Below are 22,054 nucleotides of genomic sequence, written 5' to 3' on the forward strand. Positions count from 1 at the left end.
AAGAAGATACAGAATATATTTTTAACATGGAACTTGTATTATCAATGGCTTGATAATAGAGATGGAAATTAGAAATTGGATAAATATTATTATGTGTAAGCAAATTGACCCAGACAATACACTGTTCACTAAGCCCTTATGCATGTAAAAGAAAAATGTATAAATAAACTAAAAAAACCATATTTGGGCTGTATTGTTTCAATGTTTGCTAGTGTATCGGTGAAACAATTGTGCAAGCATCATTTCTGTTAAAGGAAAAATTACACTGGTGTGTTTTATCTTTGGCTGTACACCGCCCTGAGTCCTTCGGGAGAAGGGCGGTATAAAAATTTAATAATAATAAAAAAAATGTTCCTTTTGGGATATCTTTCCAAGAACCATTTTAAGCCTATTCTTTATGCAGTCTTCAGAATTCAGAGTACTATGAAAATGGAGAACGGAGAAAAGAAGATGTGATTGTCATAGAAATCGACACCAAAGGCTCCACGGAAGCATATCAGATCATGTTGGAACCTACTGCTATAATCATTCCAGGAGAAAACTACATTGGTGTGAATATTAGGAGAACATTTAAGGTAAATTTTCTTCTGCCTCCATGTTGAGCTTTAGAAATTGACCGTGCAACTTCATCTGTAAAAGGATAGTACCTCTGTATAAAAAAAGACAGTCAGTCCTCAAACTTATAACCACAGTGGAGCCCCAAATTTCGGTTGCTAAGCGGGACACTTGTTGAGTGGACTTTCTGCCATGTTTGTTAAGTAAATTCCCGCTGTTGTTAATTTAATAACAAGGTTGTTAAGTGAATCTCGCTTCCCCATTGACTGCTTGGAAGAAGATCTCAAAAAGTGATCACATGACCCTGGGACATCACAACCGTCATAAGTATGAGTCATTTGCCAAGCATGTGGATTTTTATCACATGACCATGGGGATGCCGCAATGGTCTTGTGTGAAAAACAGATTTAAGTCATTTTTCTTAGTGCCAATTAACTTTGAATGGTCACTAAACGAACTATATGTCAAGGACTTCCTGTATATTATTCTGGAAAGAATATTTCAAAGCAATTCATGCTTGACAGATAATTTGATGATTGTCTAGGTTTGATTTTATTCTCCCCTTCTATACACCTACTCCTCGACTTACGACCACAATTGTGCCCAAAATTTCTGTTGTTAAATGAGACATTTGTTAAGTGCGTTTTATCCCATTTTATGATCTTTCTTGACACAGTTGTCAAGTGAATCACTGCAGTTGATAAGTTAGTAACTCGGTTGTTAAGTGAATCTGGCTTCCCCATTGACTTTGCTAGTCAGAAGGGCAGAAAAGGAGATCCTGCGATCCTGTGACACAGCAGCCGTCATAAGTATGAGCCAGTTGCCAAGCACCTGAATTTAGATCACATAATCATGGGGTTGCTACAAAGGTCATAAGTCATTTTTTTTCAGTGACATTGTTAACTTTGAACAGACACTAAATGAAATGTTGTAACTCGAGGACTGCCTGTACTTTTTTTTTTTTTGTTTACATTTATACCCCGCCCTTCTCCGAAGACTCAGGGCGGCTTACAGTGTATAAGGCAATAGTCTCATTCTATTTGTATATTTTTTACTTCTCATTTACATTACAATCCTGCATCAATCTAAACCTTAAATTCATGTTATCAGATTAAGTTCTGGAGATCTAATCTTAGTTAGACATGAAGGTATCTTGGTTGCAAGATTGATGTAGGCGATGCCTAGGCCTGGCTAGTGGGCTGTCATGCCTCCATCGGAGCCTGAACCTGCAGAGGAAGATGAGCTGGAACTGGAGCCGACAGAGATCGAGGGGGTGGCTTAGTTGGCTTCGGAGGAAAATGGGGAAGAGCAGGCCAAGTTGGGCCAGGGCCTTTCAGGATTGGGACGGCTTGTAGACAGGGAGGAATGGGGGCAGGATGACTAAGAGAGGCTAAGCAGTGAACATGAGAGACAAAGCTCAGGCGATGAGCAAGGACCAACCCTTCCTGATCCTCAATCACGGAGAGTGGAGAGAAGGCGAGAACAGTGCAGACTGACCCGACTGCTCGGGAGGAGAGTGTCCCACCCCTCTTCACCAGGCACACCTGGGGACTGAGACTTAAGGAGGGGCATTTGTTGGGAACAAATGCTGAATTCATGGAGTGTTGAGCGCCAACATTTGAACTTTCCTGGATTCCTTGCATTCTTCCTGGATTTCTGGATTGCTCGCCTTACTCCTTTGCTTCCTGGATTCCTCGACTTGCCCTGCTGGATTTCTTGCTCTGCAGCCATGGTGCTCACAGCATTGGGCTGGACTATTTGCAGCCAGAGGCTGCTTGAGGTGTGGGTGTGCCATCACTTTGCTCTGGGGCTTGCCAGAAACATGGTAGTGTTTGGGCCAATTTGGAGCAATAAAGGGGCGGCTTAAACTGCCAGCTGCCTGTGTTACCTCTGTGCCCTGCCCCGGGTCATCACAAGGGCAGGGCCAAATGTATCATCAGTCTGGAGTCCCTATGACTCCGAAAAAGACCTAGGTCCTTCCCCTCCCTTGAAGTCCATTGACGCTTACCTGATGCCAATTTGCCCTTGCCGTTAGTAGATCAGATTCTTGTTTTCTTGCGCCTGACAGTTGCTTATATCACATCCAAGAAACGGCTTTTTGAATTGTTCTCTATAAGTAATTTACTGATGTTTACCTCTTCCTCATTCACATCCTTCCGATCCCTCCTTGTGGTCACTGTCACCTCTATAAGCTTACCTTAGGACAATGCAGGCAGTCCTCGACTTACAACAGGTTGTTTAGTGACGGTTCAAAGTTACAACGGCACTGAAAGAAGTGACTCATGGCCGATTTTCATGGTTACGACAGTTGGCAGCGTCCCCATTTGATCCCACATGATCAAAACTCGGATGCTTAGCAACTGACTCACGTTTATTTATTTATTTTATTTATTTTATTTATTTGATTTCTATACCGCCCTTCTCCCGAAGGACTCAGGGCGGTGTACAGGCAAGAATAAAACAGACGGTACAATATACAAATTTAAAATGCAGTTAAAAAACTTATTTTAAAATTGGCCTGAGAAGTAAAATATATAATAAGCTAAAAAACCCCATTTAAAATTAATTTCTAAGAATTTAAAAATTTGTTAAAATCAATTTAAGCCAGCCCCGCGCGAATAAAAAGATGTGTCTTCAGTTCGCGACGGAATGTCCGAAGGTCAGGTATTTGGCGTAAACCCGGGGGAAGTTCGTTCCAGAGGGTGGGAGCCCCCACAGAGAAGGACCTTCCCCGGGGGGCCGCCAGCCGACATTGCTTGGAGGACGGCACTCTGAGAAGTCCCTCTCTGTGAGAGCGTACGGGTCGGTGGGAGGCATGTGGTAACAGCAGGCGGTCCCGTAAGTACCCAGGCCCTAAGCCATGGGCGCTTTAAAGGTAGCAACCAACACCTTAAAGTGCACTCGAAGGCCACAGGTAGCCAGTGCAGTCTGCGCAGGAGCGGTGTTATATGGGAGCTACGCGAGCTCCTTCTATCACCGCGCAGCTGCATTCTGGACTAACTGAAGCCTCCGAGTGCACTTCAAGGGAGCCCCATGTAGAGAGCATTACAATAATCCAAGCGAGAGGTAACGAGCGATGAGTGACCGTGCACAAGGCATCCCGATCAAGGAAGGCGCAACTGCGAACCAGGCGAACCTGGTGGAAGGCCCCCTGGAGACGGCCGTCAAATGATCTTCAAACGACAGCCGTTCATCCAGGAGGACACCTAAGTTGCGCACCCTATCCTTTGGGGCCAATAATTCGCCTCCAACAGTCAGCCGCGGCTGCAGCTGACTGAATCGGGGTGCCGGCATCCACAGCCACTCCGTCTTGGAGGGATTAAGCTTGAGCCTGTTCTCCCCATCCAGACCCGTACGGCTTCCAAACACCGGGACAGCACTTCAACAGCTTCATTGGGGTGGCCTGGGGTGGAGAAGTACAGCTGGGTGTCATCAGCATACAGCTGGTATCTCACCCCAAAGCCACTGATGATCTCACCCAACGGCTTCATATAGATGTTGAACAGAAGGGGCGAGAGAATCGACCCCTGCGGCACCCCACAAGTGAGGTCCCTCGCGGTCGACCTCTGCCCCCCTGTCAACACCGTCTGCGACCGGTCAGAGTGATAGGAGGAGAACCACCGATACACGGTGCCTCCCACTCCCAATCCCCCCAACCGGCACAGCAGGATACCATGGTCGATGGTATCAAAAGCCGCTGAGAGATCTAATAGGACCAGGGCAGAGGAATAGCCCCTGTCCCTGGCCCTCCAGAGATCATCCACCAATGCGACCAAAGCTGTCTCCGTGCTGTACCCGGGTCGGAAGCCGGACTGGAACGGGTCTAGACAGACGGCTTCATCCAGGTATTGGGGTAGCTGTCGCGCCACAGCACTCTCTACAACCTTCGCAACAAAGCGAAGGTTGGAGACTGGACGATAATTACCCAAAATAGCTGGGTCCAGGGAGGGCTTCTTGAGGAGGGGTCTCACCACCGCCTCTTTCAAGGCGGCAGGGAACAACAAAGAAGCGTTGATAATCTCCTGGAGCCAGCCTCGTGTCACCTCCTGAGTGGCCAGTACCAGCCAGGAAGGACACGGGTCCAGTAAACATGTAGTGGCGTGAAGTCTCCCCAACAACCTGTCCACGTCCTCGGGAGCCACAGGGTCAAACTCATCCCAAATGGACTCAACAAGACGTGTCTCCTCTCCCTCGCTTGGATCATCCCAATTTCGGTCCAGACCATCCCGGAGCTGAGCGATTTTATCGTATAGATAACCACTAAACTCCTCAGCACGTCCCTGCAACGGGTCATCCCGCACCTCCTGATGAAGGAGGGAGCGGGTCACCCGAAACAGGGCAGCCGGGCAGTTATCTGCCGATGCAATGAGGGTGGAGGCATATGAGCGCCTCGCCTCCCTCATTGCCACTAGGTAGGTCCTAGAATAGGACCTAACTAGTGTCCGATCAGCTTCGGAACGGCTGGACCTCCAGGTGCTCTCTAGACGTCTTCGGCGTTTCATCTCCCTCAGCCCCTCGGAGAACCAAGGGGCCAAACGAGATCTGCGCCGGGTCAGAGGTCGCAAAGGCACGACACGGTCCAAGGCCCCAGCCGCGGCCTGCTCCCAGGCCGCAACTAGTTCCTCAGTCGTGCCGTGGGCCAGATCCTCAGGGAATGGCCCAAGCTCTGTCCGGAACCTCTCAGGGTCCATCAGGCGCCTGGGACAGAACCACCGTATAGGTTCCGTCTCCCTGTGATGGTGGATGGCGGTTTGGAAGTCTAGTCGAAGGAGAAAATGATCGGACCATGACATCGGTTCTGTTACTAAATCATCTAATTCCAGATCATTTAACCACTGACCAGAGATATAAATCAAGTCCAGTGTGCCTCCCCCCATGTGCGTAGGGCCATCATTTACTCAAATCAAGTCCAAGGCCGTCATGGAAGCCTGGAACTCCCGAGCTGCCGTCGATAACAAGCCAGCTGATGGAAGGTTGAAATCCCCCATGACTATAAGTCTGGGGGTCTCAACCGCCACAGAGGCAAGTACCTCCAACAGCTCGGGCAGGGCTGTGGTGACGCAGCAAGGAGCCAGGTACGCGATCAACAAGCCCAACTGATTCCTATGGCCCCACCTCACATAGAGGGATTCACAGCCGACAATCTGAGGAACAGTGGCCTCCCTCGGTTCTAGATCTTCCTTAATGACAACCGCCACCCCCCCACCCCTACCTTGGGCCCTCGGCTGATGAAATGCTCGGAAACCTGGAGGGCACAGCTCAACGAGGGGAACCCCCCCCTCCGGACCCAACCAGGTCTCCGTAATGCCCATAAGGTCCGCGGACTCCCCCTGAATAAGATCGCAAATCAGGGGGCCTTTATTAGCCACGGACCGGGCATTACATAACATCAACCGAAGATCCAGGCTCTGAGGATCATGGCCGCCTGAGGAACGGGTAGGGACTGAGGGGCCGGAGCACGTGATCGCCGTCAAACATCGAGCACGTGCTCCCAACACTCGATACGCCCCCCCCCTCCGCCATATCTGCCTCTCCCACTTACCGTACAGATTGGACAGCCCTCTAGTCCTGGAACAGAACCTTCCCCCCCTCCCTCCCTCTGGTTTATGACCATTGCAGTATCCCGGGGTCATGTGATTCCCCTTTTGCAGAAGCCAGATTCACTTAACCCACCGTGTTATTAACAACTGCGGTGATTCACTTAACAACTGTGGCGAGAAAGATCATAAAATGAGGCAAAACTCACTTAACAAATGTCTCACTTAACAACATAAATTTTGAGCTCAATTGTGATCGTAAGCCGAGGGCTAGCTATACTCCCTATCTAATGTAGTGGGGTGTAGGCCACAATTGCTTATGCAAAATGTTTATTTGTTGTTGTTGTTGCAGCAGAGTTATTCTATTATCTCTTATCTGTCTTGTGGGAAAGCATGTTTTATATATAAGTAGTTCCCAACTTAAAACCATTGATTTAGCAACAGTTAGAAGTAACTTATTCTTGCCTCTTATACTTACAACCACCGTAACATCCCCATGGTTACGTGATCAAAATTTGGGTGCTTGGCAACCGGTATCTATTTATGATGGTTGCAGTTTCTTGGGGTCACGTGGTCCCCTTTTTCAATCTTCCCAACTGACTTCCAAAAAGCAGACTGAAAGGGGAAGCTGGATTCACTTAACAGCTGCATGATTCACTTAACAACTGCAGTGATTCATTTAACAACCATGGCAAACAGGTTGATAAAATTGGGCACAACTCATTTAGCAACCGCCTTGCTTAGCCATGAGAAACTTTGCTCCTAATGGTGACCATAACTCAAGTGCTATCTGTGTTTTAATTAAATGAAAATGAAGACTTTTATCCTGTATGAGGGGATTAACTGCTCCTTCATTTCTGAAATTGTAGATGCTTAATAACAGCAACTCTGCCATCACATTTAGATGGGGGAAAATCTTTGACTGCGACATAGTGGAAGTTGAACCTTCTACCGGAAAGTTAGGTAAAATATATTTTTATTGTTGGCTGTAATAAAGAGAATATTAAAATAAGGAAACTTGGTAAGGCCACTCTTGGAATACTGCATCCAGTTTTGGTCGCCCCGATATAAAAAAGATGTGGGAACTCTAGAAAGAGTTTAGAGAAGAGCAGCAACGATGATTAGAGGCCTGGTAGTTAAACCACATGATGAATAATTAAGGGAACTGGGAATGTCTAATGATAGCAGTCTTCCAATATTTGAGGGGCTGTTGCAGAGAAGAGGGGGTTCCATCTATTCTCCAAAGCAACTGAAGGCAGGAGAAAAAACAACAGATGGAACCTATTCAAGGAGAGAAGCAACCTAGAACAAAGGAGAAATTTCTTGATAGTGAGAACAATTAATCTGTAGAACAGCTTGCTTCCAGGAGTTGTGAGTGCTCCATCACTGGAGGTTTTCAAGAAGAGATTGGACAACCATTTGTCTCAAATGATATAGGGTTTCCTCCTGATTTTAGTTTGGGAATAATTGTTGGCTTTAAAAAAAAGTATCATTCCCCCCCCCCCAGATAAACATTAAGAGACTTGTCTTTTATAGGTGCAGGCGGAAGTCATGCTTTTGAGTTTGTGATCACAGGAGGGAAACCGGGCCATTCCTGTCACAAGCTAGAATGTGAAATCACTTACTCCCAGGAGCCTGTCTTTTTATACATCGAGGCTGACTTTAAGGTAGGAATGTCTTCACCAGGTTTCGTCTCTTTCAGGTGAATTTTCACAACATTCTCCCTATGGTTAACCTTGACTAGCAATTCTGAGAGTTGTCATCCTGCTTTATTGGGCCAGGAGAAATGGATTATGTATGTGTTTATAAGGATATCAGATTTAAATATATTAAATGTCTTATAATTTTGCTGATATCGAGCAGAGAGTAGCAATTCCCACTGTAAGGGAAAAAAATGGGGGAACAGAATTGAGAGAGGCTGTCATTCCTGCATCCTTCAATCTTGTTAACATCTGGCTACTTCAGAAGGCTTCAGGGATTGAGTATATCTGGTCCTGATGGATGCTTGGTTTCATATTAGTGCACAGTGTTTAGGAACAGATTGTCCCAGAAAAAATCTATTCACTGTATTACAAGAGAAACAAAATCATATAACTAAGGCAGAATACCAACAAATAGCCCGAATTTGCAAAGATGAACTCAGGAAAACTAAGGCTCAGAATGAAGTAATACTTGCAACAAATATCAAAAACAACACAAAAGTTTCTTTCAACATATAAATAACAAGAAAAATGTCAAGGAAATAATCTGTTCACTAAAGGAGACGATGGCAAGGAAGTAACAGGCAGTAGAGAGAAAGCAGAGCTGCTTAACTCATTCTTTGTATCAGTCTTCACGCAAAAAGAAATCATAGCCCAACCTACCAAAAACCTATTTACGGTTGAAAAAGACAAACTAGAAATAAAAAAAAAATAAGCAAAGAAATGATAAGGGAACACCTGTCTAACCTTCGCGAATATGAATCATCAGGACCTTATGGATTACATCCCAGAGTTCTGAGGAAGTTGGCAGATGTCATCTCAGAACCATTGTAGCATATCTTTCAAAGATCCTGAGGAACTGGGGAACTACCTGAGGACTGGAAAAAGACAATAACTTGATAGCACATAATCTGTTTTAAGATATTTGCACTAGAATTTCATTTTTAAAGTTTGTGTTTATCTTTATTTGCTCTTTACGTACATAGCTTTGTTGTTGTTAGTTGCGAAGTCGTGTCCGACCCATTGCGACCCCAAGGACAACTTTCCTTCAGACCTTCCTGTCCTCTACCATCCCCTGGAGACCATTCAAGCTCAACATAACTTAGAACCTTTTAGATCAAAGCAGAATTCAGAAACCATGTGCCTGTTCACAATTATTGCAGAGTAGATTGTGTTTTCTTAAACCTGAACCTCTCTGCAGTTCTTGCCAAGAATGGTCTGGTTCTCTGGCCAGCCTCCAAGTCCTGTGTGGCATGCCAAGAAACGGAGGGTAGGGTAAAACTCAGGGGCAGAGTTGTCCTCAAGACTTGTTCCCAAAAATTAAAATTAAAAAATGGTGAGAGCTTTGATTTTGGCTACCATCTTGATTTTTTTTTTTACCTTACCCTGCAGAAAGGCTCTGAAAACGATTGCATCCTTCACACGAAGAAAGAAATGTCAAAAATAACAATAAAAGAAGTTTCTTTCAACATGTAATTGACATAATTTTTCCTAGGGGCCACTTCTTTCCATTGACGTGACATCCATCGATATGGGTCTGATTAAACTGGGAGAAAAAGTGACGTGTGCATTGGAAATAGAAAACTTAAGTCAGCTTCCGGGAAAATGGAAAATGCAGGAAAGACCTACCTGCATAACAGAAAGAGGCGAGGAGGTAATGTTGCTCCATGAGGTTTTTCATCTCATTTCCCTAATTCTGTCATCTGTTTCACTGACCAATCGGTTGTCAGATCATAGCCAAGAGATTCCACTGATGGTGAAATCCTCCACAGGTTGCCATCGGTTGGCTGCCTGTGCATACGTGGTGCGCGCCAAACGCACACTGCTCATATGCATGCGCATTGTGTTCCAAGCATACGCTGCATGTGCATGTGCAGTGCCCGCCAAACACATGCTGTGCATGTGTGCATGCACAGTGCATGCCAAACATGGCCTTTGCATGGAAAAAGAAGACTTTTGAAGGTAAGTAGAACAGTGGGGGAGGGGGAAACAGCTGTGTTGCGCAATTTAGATTTGCTAGAAAGCAGGATTTCCTGCTTTCTAGCGAATATAATTCGCGCGGCACAGCTGATCATCGGAAATACCTGTTCAAATAAATTGGTAGCTTTTTTTTTTCCTACCGGTTCGCCCGAACCCGTGCGAACAGGTAGCATTTCACCCCTGGATTCCACCTTAACTTTGCCTTCTTCATTTCGATATCCTGTGGCTGGACATGGGTTTAAATTGGAAAGCTCTCTAATGCAGAACACTAGTCGAGCCATCGTCAACCTGAAACAGACAGTCCTCGATGTACATTTAGTGACCATTTGAAGTTACAACAAGTGAGAAAAAAAAGTGATGTACGACCATTTTTCACACTTATGACCTTTGCGACATCCCCATGATCACGTGATCCAAGTTCAGACGATTGTTGTGTCCCTGGAGTCATGTGATCATCTTTTGCGACCTTCTGACAAGCAAAGCCAGATTCACGTAACCTGTTACCAACTTAACAAATTGCAATGATTCACTTATGAACTGTGGCAAGAAAGGATATAAAATGGGGCAAAACTCACTTCATAAATGTCTCACTTAGCAATAGAAATTTTGGATTTAGTTCAAAGTGGTCATAAGTCGAGGACTACCTGTACTCTGGATTGTTTGAACAACATATCCCATTATTCCCCACCCAGCCTCGAGGGTTCTGGATTATATGATCACTCAATTTTCTTTCTGCAGGTTTCTGCATTCAAAATTCAGCCTTCTAGTGGGGAGTTGTGTCCTCTTGGCAAATGCCGTGTCTCGGTGTTGTTTACATCATATACATGTCATCAACTCCAAACTGCACTAGAGATGGACGTGGAAAACGGAGTTGGAAGGTAAAGATGGGAAAAGGAAGAGAAGTTATTCCAATTTCTGGGAATCAGATTTTCCCAGCAAATACTGTTGATCAAAATCGATGAGCCACTCTAGAGAAAATAAGTTAGCTGCCACATTGAAAGTGGGCTAATAAAATAAGTGACCCATTTTATTAAATATATATTGTATTCTTATGATTGTATCAGATATGGGAATTTATACATATTTTATATTTTTTATAGGCCACCAGACTCCCAAATGACTCTTAAGTGGCTTATAACCCCAAAAAATAACTATTAATAGAAAATAGAAAACAGTAAAAAAAGCAGAAAATTCGAGAAAACAGAAACAAAATTATTTATTTTATTCCCAGCTTGCTTGCTAGAATTTTAACTTAGGGCATTTTGTTTGACGTTCATTGCTGAGCTGCTGTGATGTCACAAAATGTTTAGGCATATTCTATCCACTGAATGAAATAAATGGTCAACAGCAAAAGTCGGCCAATCAGCTCACTTGACCTACCAGCCTTTTGGGCAACAGGAACCCCATAAATAACCCAACTGTGAGTTGCCTTGAAGGATGAGATGGGGAATGAATGGATGGATGGATGAATGAATGAAAAGGCTGGAGAGGCAAAAAAAACAGAGGAAAGAGAATTGAAAAAGAAAGCAGGCAAATGCTAAATTGGTAAACTGGATTTTGGAGATAATGTAGATAAAAAACAAGGGAAAGGGCAGCGAAAGCAACAAAAGAATGAAAGGAGGATTATATATACAGGTAGTTCTCGATTTAAGACCACAGTTGAGCCCAAAATTTATGTTGTAAACTGAGAATTTGTTAAGTGAGTTTTGCCCCATTTTATGACATTTCTTGCCATGGTTGTTACGTGAATCACTGCAGCTGATAAGTTAAGTAACCTGGTTGTTAAGTGAATCAGCTTCCCCATTGACTTTGCTTATCAGAAGGTTGCAAAAAGTGATCACATGACCCTGGGGCGCTGCTACGGTCGTAAGTATGAGCCAGTTGCCAAGCATCTGAATTTTGATCACACAATCATGGGGATGCTGCAAAAGTGGTAACTGTGAAAAACAGTCCTAACTCACTATTTTCAGTGCCATTGTAACTTTGAATGGTCACTAAATAAACTGTTGTAAGTTGAGGACTACCTGTATATTCAGCCTGGGCAGAATGTAACCCCTCCCGAAAGCCTTCGGTTTGTCCTGGGTCACAGTTTCTCAACCTTGACCACTTGAAGATGTGAGAATTCCAACTCTCAGAATTCCCCAGCCAGCCGTGCAGAAGTTCACACACCTTCAGGTGGCCAGGATTCAGAAACATTGGTCCTGTTGCTTATCGGCAGAGGCTTGTAAACCAGCATTGATGATGATTGAGCACCTCACTCTCTTTCCAGCCACATCCCTGTATCCGTGGAGGTGCAGGTGCCCCAGGTGTGTCTGTTGCCGAGTCACTTACACTTTGAACTTTCCATTGGGATCTCCGCCGAGGCCACAGCCTACCTCTTCAACCAGACGTTGCTCCCCACACCCTTTAAATGGGGAGAGGTAAGCGGGTGGGTCGTGGCGTTCACAACCAGTCCAAAAAATCCCATCTTTGGCCTCCTGTTAAATGATCTGACACCCTGTTTGCGTCCACAGCTGCTTGGAAGCCAGGCGTCTTCGTGTGTGCTGAGCATCTCTCCAGAAAGTGGTGTTTTGGGCCCAAATGAGAAGAAGGAGTTGCGTGTGGTGATGACGTATAATAAGAAGGTTGGTCTGCTTGGAAATCCTTGCCTCTCAACACGCAGAGGTGCCTCGTGGTTGCTTGTTTCAGTCGTTGCCAGCCAACCCACTTCTCTTTCACTCTGGTTTTATATGCTGCACGGGTCTCTCTTTCTAAACTTCTTTTTGTAATTTTTTTTAAAAAATAAATGTTATTAATTTTCTATTAATTACATTTCTTAGTGCTTAATAAACATCGTGTTGTCTGGGTATTTAATTTGCTTAACAATACAGATTCCATTTTTTTTATTCTCCACCGCTTTTTTCTAGCTATTGGTAGAATAAGTTCCATGTTTGATAATATTCTGTATCTTCTTTCAGTTTGATTTTCAATGTTAAGTCTATCCATTTCTGGACAATCTTGTATCTTCTTAATTATCTCTTCGTCTTGCGGTGTTTCTTCATTTTTCCAATATTGTGCGAAGATAATCCTCGCTGCTGCTAAGACATGTAATACTAAATACATTCTTTTTGTATTTTATTGTTCTGTTTATAGGTAGTCTTCAACTTGAGCCCAGCACTTACGCTGCTAAGTGAGAAATCTTTTAAATGAGTTTTGCCCCATTTTACGATTTTCTTTTCCCCATTTGTTAAGCGAACCCCTACAGTTAAGTTAGGAACACGGTCGTTAAGTGAATCTGGTTTCCCCATTGATTTTGCTTGTAAGAAGGTCGCAAAAGGGGATCACAGGACCCAGGGACACTGCAGCGGTCATAAGTATGAACCAGTTGCCAAGCATTCGAATATAAATCCTGTGGCCAAGAGGATCCTGCAATGGTCATAAGTGTGAAAAAATGGTCGTAAATCACTTTTTTCAGTGCCGTTGTAACTTTGAATGGTCACTAAACAAACTGTTGTAAGTCAAGGACTACCTGTACATCCTTAAATATCAACATTAAAATTAGCAAAAATTAGCAACAATGCAAACCAGTATGCAATGGGATGGAGGTGAGGTCTTTTTAATCCACTAACCACTCCACTATAGAATGCCCCCATCGGGACTCTTTGACAGTAGTCAGAACTACTGACTACTATCAGGAGTCAGTTTTGAGACCCTCCCAAAAGGCCAAGAGATTGGGGACGAAAGTTACCTTGAAGGGCATGATGTTCCAGAAGAGGGAAGTTACAGCAGAGAAGGCTATTCTGAATCCCACCAGGCAGAATTCTTCGACAGACAGAGTCCGCAGTTTGCTGCTTTTGCTGGCACGAGTGGGGCAGACCCATCCCATTGGGGTGAGATGGTTCCTCAGCTCAGCCCAGTTCCTGATGCTTCTGAGTTAACAGAATAACAGAGTTGGAAAGGACCTTGGAGGTCTTCTAGTCCAACCCCCTGCTTAGGGAGGAAACCCTACACCAACTTCAGACAAATGGTTATCCACCATCTTAAAAACCTCCAGTGCTGGAGCATTCACAACTTCTGGAGGCAGGTTGATCCACTGGTTAATTGTTCTCACTGTCAGGAAATTTCTCCTTAGTTTTAGGTTGCTTCTCTGCTTGATTAGTTTCCACTACTTCTTGTCCTGCCCTCAGGTGCTTTGGAGAATAGGTTGACCCCCTCCTTTTGGGGACAACCCCTGAGATATTGGAAGACTGCTATTCCTTAGTCCTTCTTTTCATTAAACTAGACATATCCAGTTCCTGCAGCCGTTCTTCATATGTTTTAGCCCCTAATCATATTTTCCATATGATGTTCTTAGAAAGTTAAAATGGCAAAACCTTACAATCCAAGGCCTTGTTTGGAAGGGTGCATCTCTCTCTAGGAAAAGGACCAAGTCAGTGGAAATGAGAAGCAGTGAACGTGGGAAGATGAAGGAGGTGGCCAAGGAGTGCCAAATATTACCAGACTGCCTTCTGAGAAATGGGCTTTTTTTTTTAGCTGTCGCAATGTATTTTTTCAAATGTAGAGAGATGATTAGGCTTGTGGGGCTTGTAATTCGTGCAAAAAAGCCGCCGTGAGTCTTCGGAGAAGGGCGGGATATAAATGTAAATTTAAAAAAAAAACTGGGTGAGGTTTTGTGACAAGCACTTCATATTCTTCATGAGGAAAGCCAAGAGTTCTCTAGTTAAGCTGTTGAGCTAATTCAGCAGGCCTATCCTGATATCTCAATAGTGCTGTGTTGAATATTGTTTCTGCTGAAACCAAATGCTGTTCTTCTTCTTCTTAGGATAAGCCGAAGGACCTTATCTTGTGCTGTAGCATTGAAGATATGTCAGAACCACTCTTTCTGTCTATTTCTGGTGAAGTAAAAGGGCTGTGTGTCACTTACTCGATTCCCTTTGACAGGTAAAGAAAGAAAGAAGATATAAGTATAATGAAAAGTGAGTAATGTAATTTATATGAATGATTCCATTCTGGTTTAATTCCACTTCATTCATTCATTCATTCATTCAGTCATTCAGAAGGGCCTCTGTGGCTCAGACTGCTAATGCAGTCTGTTATTAACAGTATCTGCCTGCAATTACTGCAGGTTCTAGTCCCACCAGGCCCAAGGTTGATTCAGCCTTCCATCCTTTATAAGGTAGGTAAAATGAGGACCCAGATTGTTGGGGGCAATAAGTTGACTTTGTATATAAATATACAAATAGAATGAAGACTATTGCTAACATAGTGGAAGCCGCCCTGAGTCTTCGGAGAAGGGCGGGATATAAATGCAAATAAAAAAAAATAATCATTCATTCATTCGAAATCACACATGAAATGTCAGTACCACTTTATAAATTGTTAGTAAGGCCACACTTGGAATACTGCGTCCAGTTTTGGTCGGTCACCACATTACAAAAAAGTTGTTGAGACTTTGGAAAAAGTGCAGAGAAGACAAACTAAGATGATTAAGGGCCTGGAGACTAAAAGTTGCAGGGTTTGGGTATGGCCAGTCTAGAGAAAAGAAGGACTAGGAATGACATAATACCAATGTTCCAATATTTGAGAGGCTGCCACAAAGTGGAGAGGGTCTCTTATTTTCCAAAGCACCTGAAGGCAGGGCAAGCAACAACGGATGGAAACTAATCAAGGAGAGAAGCAACCTGGAATTAAGGAGAAACTTCCTAACAATTAACCAGGACAATTAACCAGTGGAACTACTTGCTGCCAGAAGTTGTGGGTGCTCCATCAGTGGAAGATTTTAAAAAGTGTCTGGACAGCCACTTGTCTGAAATGTGTAGGGTCTCCTGCTTGAGCAGGGGGTTAGTCTAGAAGACCACCAAAGTCCTTTCCAGCTCTGTCCTGATGCTTTCTAGGAACCATTTTGAATTTGATTTTTGCTTCCTGTTGACATCTCTAGAATGGGAGACCAAATACGTTATATGGTCTGATCCTGCAGGAGGCTTTTTAATGTTCTTGGTATGGTCACACTTTCTATAAACTTGCACGTTCTTTGGAGATCATATCAGCTACAACATAAAACAATACCTTATTCCTTTTTTGTGAGCGTAGTACAGTTGGTCCTTGGCTTATGATCATAATTGAGCTTAGAATTATGGTTGCAAGTCATCCTGGTCATTAAGTGGGTTACCATGTTGACCACACCTGATTTTACAACCTTTTTTATGGTGATTCCTAAATGTATCACTGTGGTCATAAAGCAAACATGGCAGTCGTTAAGCAGATCCATTGTCCACAGTTGTCAAGCACAAGCAACCACGCAGGTAGAGTTCAAGGTAACTACTTAAAAAACAAAGCAGAGTCCCTACGGATTTTACTCTGCGAGTTGTTGCCAACTGCAGGGGGCAGAGCTTATCACCGTTTCAAGGCCATTGAGCCAGTGCTGTCCAGAGACATTTCCGAAGTCATGTGGCCAGCATGACATCACCGGTTGCTGTTAACTTCCCACCCAAGTGGTACCTATTTATCTACTCGCACTTGCATGCTTTTGAACCACTAGGTTGTCAGTGCTGGGGCAAGGACGGGAACTTGCCTTATTGCGTGGCGCTCGAGTCTCGGGTCTTTCCAGCCGACAAGCCCAGAGTCTTAATCACTGAGCCACCACTCTGCCCAACTATTTTCCTATATTCTACTATAATACAGGAATCTCCCAGACTGTTTCTTTCCCTTGGGAATATATAGATAATGCTCCATGGAGCTTGGCTGTGTTTGGTCTTGGATATCTTGCAGTTGTGCAATGATTCCAAGCTAATTCCCTGCTTGAGCTCTCCTCTCTGCAACAAATGGATGCTTTCTGCCAGAAGCAGGAAGTAATTGCTGGTTTCTGCAAAAAGTCATAAATCATGGCCACGTGACCAAAGGACATTGCAAATGATCATAAATGCAGCCTGGTTGCCAAGCTACCCAAACTATGATCGAGTGACCAAGCGGGGTTACTGGCCATTGGAACTTCTAGTCTGGTCGCAAGTATCCTGGGGAAATCCACTGTAACTTTGAACAGTCCCTAAGCAACCAGTCATAAGTCAAGGACTACCTGTAAAGAAATCTTTCATTGCCCTTTATGGCCTGGTATCTTAATCGTCCCTTTCTGGGCACTCGTCTCTAAAAGGAAAGGTGGCTTACTTAACCTCTGTCCTTCTTGTTCTGCAGTGATGAGGAACAAAACATAGTGGATTCAGAAGATTTAAAACTCAACTTTGGCTCTGAGGTAGCCTTGAAGAGTGTGATAAAGCGTCAGCTGATCATTACCAATCATTCAGAATCAATTGCTCCCTTCACCATAGAGGTCGATTATTTCAGCAGCCCTCCGCGACCTTCTGAGGATGAAGAAGGGTACGTTTTGTTTCCTTCCGTTTAACCTTGAGTGGTAGGGCAAAACTCGGTTAACTCTTGCTCAGTAGAATTCTCATGGGCCCAAATATTTCCACGCCTGCATAGTTACAAATATTCAATCCCTCAATAATTCTAAGCACCTCCCAGGGCAGGGGTGTCAAACTGGAATTCTTCGAGGGTTGGATCAGCATTGTAGTTCTGGGCCAGCTGAGCGGGGAGGAGGGAGAGATGGGACAGCCTCCTGCAGGCCCCTGCCGGCCAAAACGGGACAAAGGGGGGCGCGCACTGCCCCCTGTGCCCCATTTTGGCCGGCAGAGTGCTGCAGGAGGCCATCCAGGCCAAAAACGGAGTGTGTGCCACCACCACCCCCCACTCGGCCCGTTTTGGCTGGCAGATGCACCATGGGCTGGTCCTTTGCTATTTCCAGGCTGGTCCCATGGGCCACATTTAAGCACCCTGTGGGTCAGATCTGGCCATGGACCTTGAGTTCGACACCCCTGTCCTAGGGTATCCAGAGGTAGAAATGGGAAAACTCACTGCAGGACCAATCACCGCAGGACAATTTAACAATTCAACAATTATTTTAAATAAATGAATGAATATTCTAATTTTTGTGATCCGCATTTCATTCTGCCCCTCCTTTTGCATCCTTTCTTTACTAATTATTTTCCACCATTTCTTCGATATTAGTGTAACTCTTGTCCTGTGGAGAATTGTCTCGTGGCAAGTTGGCTGTGGAGAATTGGCTGTGGCAAATTGTCATAGATCCTCCAGAGACGGGCTTTGAAAAGGTTGACTGTCCTTTCTCTCTCTCTCTCTCTAACGAATTCTTCCCCAGGCAAGATGGAATCTGAAATAAACGCCCCATTCTGCTAATCCCACCAATGTTTCTGCTGCAACATCCACTTTCTTCCTTCTTAATAATTTTATCAACCGTTGGCTCAGTGAGACACAGGATAGGTGAAGAAAGGTGTATTACTCAGTTTTTAGGCTTAGAATAACTTTATTGTCAGTTTGAATGTACATTAATCGGCATACATTAAAATGAAATTAAGTTGCATACAGCTCTCAAAGGGTCTCCACCTCTTAACATAAATGCAAACGTAAACGTAAATATAAACATGACTAGATAGATAGATAGATAGATAGATAGATAGATAGATAGATAGATAGATAGATACATACATACATACATACATACATACATATATACATACATACATACACACACACAAAATTATGAATGTGGACACATATATTATATGACATGGAGAAACAAAACAGTCTAGTTCAGATGTATACATATACATGGCGAGAGAAATGAATCTTGCTGAGTTTACCAGACGGATTGCACAGGGAGCAAAGCTGTTACAGAATCTGATAGCCCTGCTAGAAATACTTCGAAACATTCTCCCAAAGGGGAACAACAGAAACAGAGACCATGAAGTGGGTGTGTGAGGTCTCTAACAATGTTCTGAGCTCTAAGCACATTAGCGCTTGTAAGCAGAATCCTGGATAGCGGGAAGCAAGCTTCCTATCATCTTCTCGGTTGTCCTCACCACTCTCTATAAGGACCTTCTAGCTGAGGCTCTGACACCACCAATTCAAACAGTGATCTCTCTCATCTAGCTGTCTGTCCATCTGTCTGTCCATCCATGCATTCTATCTATCTATCTATCTTCTATTGAACCAATGTGTACAATGTTTACTTAAGGGAAGCTGTGCTTGGCGATGATGGGGATTGTAGTGCCTCCCATAACCACCCCCCTGAAAAAGGACATTGTGTATTGCCAGGAGAAGAAAGCAGCTGTTGTCACACTTGCAGTGTTTTTAAGTACGTTTTTGAAGCATGGATCATGCCTGCAGATAACCAAGGCATATTTATGGGTTCTCAGATACTCGATTTCCTCTATCCAGGGACATGATGGTGGAGAAAACCAGACGGGTAACAAGACAATTTGCAAAGAGGAAGCAGTCAGGTAAGGGGAAAAAAAATGTGTTTTTGTAGACAGGAAGTTTCTGAGGCTGCAGACTTATTTTGATGGGAAAATGCAGCTGGACAAGAGACTCCGACCAGTCCGTTTCAGACAACAGGAAGTCCGGCAGTTATACTGTCACAAAAAGGGCATGCTGTGTATGTTTTTCTCCCTTTCCAGCCTTCCGAGCGGCCATGCTGTCCTACGGGAAAGGAGCAGCTTTCCATGTGCATCCGTCGGAGGGGACCCTGAACTCTTTCCAGGAACTTTCCATAGAAATCACCGCCTACAACAATATGTGGGGACATTATAACGATGTTCTCGTCTGTAAGGTAGGCGGCCTGTCTGAGCCAGCGGAGGGAACATTGACCTAAGATCAGAGCAGTTGGTGGCAAATCCACAACATGTGTTTCAAAGGCGACATGTCACAATGTTTTGAGTGACACGCTGGCATTCACCAACATCTGGGAAGAACAATTCCTCCAAAGCACACCCTTCTTTAGCTTCCAGATCAGTTTGGTATAATAAAGGAGAATATTTACAAATTTCAAATTCAGAATAGAGCTGGAAGATATCTTGGAGGTCTTCTAGTTCAACCCTTTGCTCAAGCAGAAAACCCTATACCAGGGGTCTGCAAACTTGGCTCTTTTAAGACTTGTGGACTTCAGCTCCCAGAGTTCCTCAGCCAGCAAAGCTGACTTTGAAAAAAGCTGGCTGAAGAACTCTGGGAATTGAAATCCACAAGTCTTAAAAGAGCCAAGTTTGCAGACCCCTGCCCTATACAATCTGAGACAAGTGGCTGTCAAGTTTCTTCTTAAATGCCTCCAGTGATGAAGCACCCACAACTTCTGGAGGCAAATTGTTCCACTGGTTAATTGTCTTCACTGTTAGGAAGTTTCTCCTTAATTCCAAGTTGCTTTTTTCCTTGATGAATTTCCATCTGTTGTTCCTTGTCTGGCCTTCTGGTGCTTTGGAGAATAGCTTGACTCCCTCTTCTTTGTGGAAGCCCCTGAGATATAGGAAGACTGCTCTCATGTCACCCCTAGTCCTTCTTTTCTCTAGACTGGCCAGTTCCTGCAACCGTTTTTCATATGTTTTAGTCTCCAGGCCATTAATCATCCTAGTTGCTCTTCTCTGCACTTTTTCCAAAGTCTCAACACCGTTTTTGTAACGTGACCAAAACTGGATGCAGTAATTCCAGGTGTGGCCTTAACTAAGGTTATATAAAGTGGCACTTTGTATAACTGCTTTAAAACAACCTTAAAAACAAAATAGTAGCTCAAGGTTGAAATGAGTTGGGTATCAAAATTACTCTTTTTTTGTGCAGCTGGGTGAATTGGAGCCGAAGCTGATCCCCATAGAAATGTCTGTGAAAGGCTGCCCCATCTTCCTGCAGATAACTGGACCAAGCTATCCCATGGCAACACTCACCATCAGGTAGATGCCTGGAACCTTTAGAAAGACTACCGGGAACTCCCAGTTGCAAGGCAGCGGGGAACTCAGAGTGCTGCAGCTAGTCTTGTATTTTTCCCTTTGGGACACAATCCTGCCCTGGCCACAGCTCTTCTGAGCCACAGAGTCCCCTTTTCTTCCTCTTTCATGTTGAAGGACTGACCCAGCGACAGCAACAGATCTCCTCTGCGGCCTAGATCTTTTGCAAGAGATAGGGATGATTTTGAATCTTCCGGAGCTCCTGCCTGAAAGACCAGTGCCTGTTTTTATCCAGCTCTGTCTTGTGTTTTGGTTCCCCCATTTTGGTCTAGTGGTCCTAGTCAGTGTAGAAAGCAGGAGACTGTGAATTTTAGTCCTGCCTTAGACATAAAGGCTGGCTGGGTGACTGGGCCAGTCACCAGGAAATGGAGAGTTCTAGTCCCACCTTACGTATGACAGCTGGCATGATGACTTTGGACAAATCACCAGGAGATTGTGAGTTCTAGTCCTGCCTCAGGCATGATAGCCAGCTGGGTGACTTTGGGCCAATCACCAGGAGATGGTGAGTTCCAATCCAACCTTAGATATGACAGCTGGCATGATGACTTTGGACAAATCACCAGGAGACTGTGAGTTCTAGTTCTGCCTCAGGCGCGATATCTAGCTGGGTGACTGTGGGCCAATCACACTCTCAGCTCAAGCTACTCACAAGGTTGTTGTGGGGAAAATATGAAGGTGTGTTGAACATGTTTGCCACCTTGAGTTATTTGTAAAAATAATAAAGGCAAAATATAAATAAATAAATAAAACATTGTTACTCTGGTGCAAATAGTTTTGCATTCCTCCAGAAAGTTCCTGTAAGCTTCTGGCTAGGTTGATTAGCAGGAGGGAAATATAAGTTCCCCATCCCATTGTTCTTACTAGTTAAATAATTAGCATTCCCTTAATAATAATTGTTACTTCAGGTAGTCCTCAACTTACAGTCATTCTTTTAGTGACCTTTTTAACATTGCAATGGTGCTGAAAAAGGTGGCTCGTGATCAGTCCTCACAGTAATGACCATTGCAACATCCCTGTGGTCACATTTGCCAGGTCACAAGTTTCAGTTATGTGATGTCTTGCCTAACAAGCGAAGTACCTCACTTAATGACCGTGGCAGAAATAGTTGTTAAATCAGGTGCAGGTATGTGATGCCTTACTTAATGACAGTGCCACTTAAAAAATGAGTTTTCTGGTCTCAATTGTGATCTTAATTCAAGGACAATCTGTTTAATATTGGTATCGGACATCCCTCTTATCTCTCCAGGACCTGTGGGAATTGTGTATGTGTCAAAGTGATGGTGGTGAGAGAGACAAAATTCCCCCAGGCCTCTGAAGAGAGACAACGGTGAAACGAAGCCTGTGGTGTTGAAATGTCTTTTTGGTGTGTTGATAGAACACATTTACTTCCTTTTCCCCCTTTCTTTCCTAGGAAATACCAAAAATACAGATACAGATTGTACCTAATGTCTTATTTTCTTCCAAG

At 44.1% G+C, this 22,054-nt stretch overlaps 1 protein-coding gene across 1 annotated transcript in view; it reads left to right on the forward strand.

Moving 5' to 3' along the window:
* DLEC1 (DLEC1 cilia and flagella associated protein) overlaps window positions 1-22,054 on the forward strand; it is an 86,942-nt gene that overhangs the window by 44,236 nt on the left and 20,652 nt on the right. The window contains exons 16-27 of the mRNA XM_058183285.1: window positions 404-575; window positions 6,962-7,055; window positions 7,629-7,759; window positions 9,288-9,446; window positions 10,511-10,650; window positions 12,042-12,192; window positions 12,286-12,396; window positions 14,574-14,692; window positions 16,940-17,122; window positions 19,040-19,101; window positions 19,279-19,430; window positions 20,426-20,535. Of these exons, the coding sequence (XP_058039268.1) occupies window positions 404-575; window positions 6,962-7,055; window positions 7,629-7,759; window positions 9,288-9,446; window positions 10,511-10,650; window positions 12,042-12,192; window positions 12,286-12,396; window positions 14,574-14,692; window positions 16,940-17,122; window positions 19,040-19,101; window positions 19,279-19,430; window positions 20,426-20,535 (1,584 nt within the window). The remainder of the gene's footprint in view (window positions 1-403; window positions 576-6,961; window positions 7,056-7,628; window positions 7,760-9,287; window positions 9,447-10,510; window positions 10,651-12,041; window positions 12,193-12,285; window positions 12,397-14,573; window positions 14,693-16,939; window positions 17,123-19,039; window positions 19,102-19,278; window positions 19,431-20,425; window positions 20,536-22,054) is intronic.

The sequence above is a fragment of the Ahaetulla prasina genome, chromosome 4 (genome assembly GCF_028640845.1).
Source record: "Ahaetulla prasina isolate Xishuangbanna chromosome 4, ASM2864084v1, whole genome shotgun sequence".
NCBI classification, from domain to species: domain Eukaryota; kingdom Metazoa; phylum Chordata; class Lepidosauria; order Squamata; family Colubridae; genus Ahaetulla; species Ahaetulla prasina.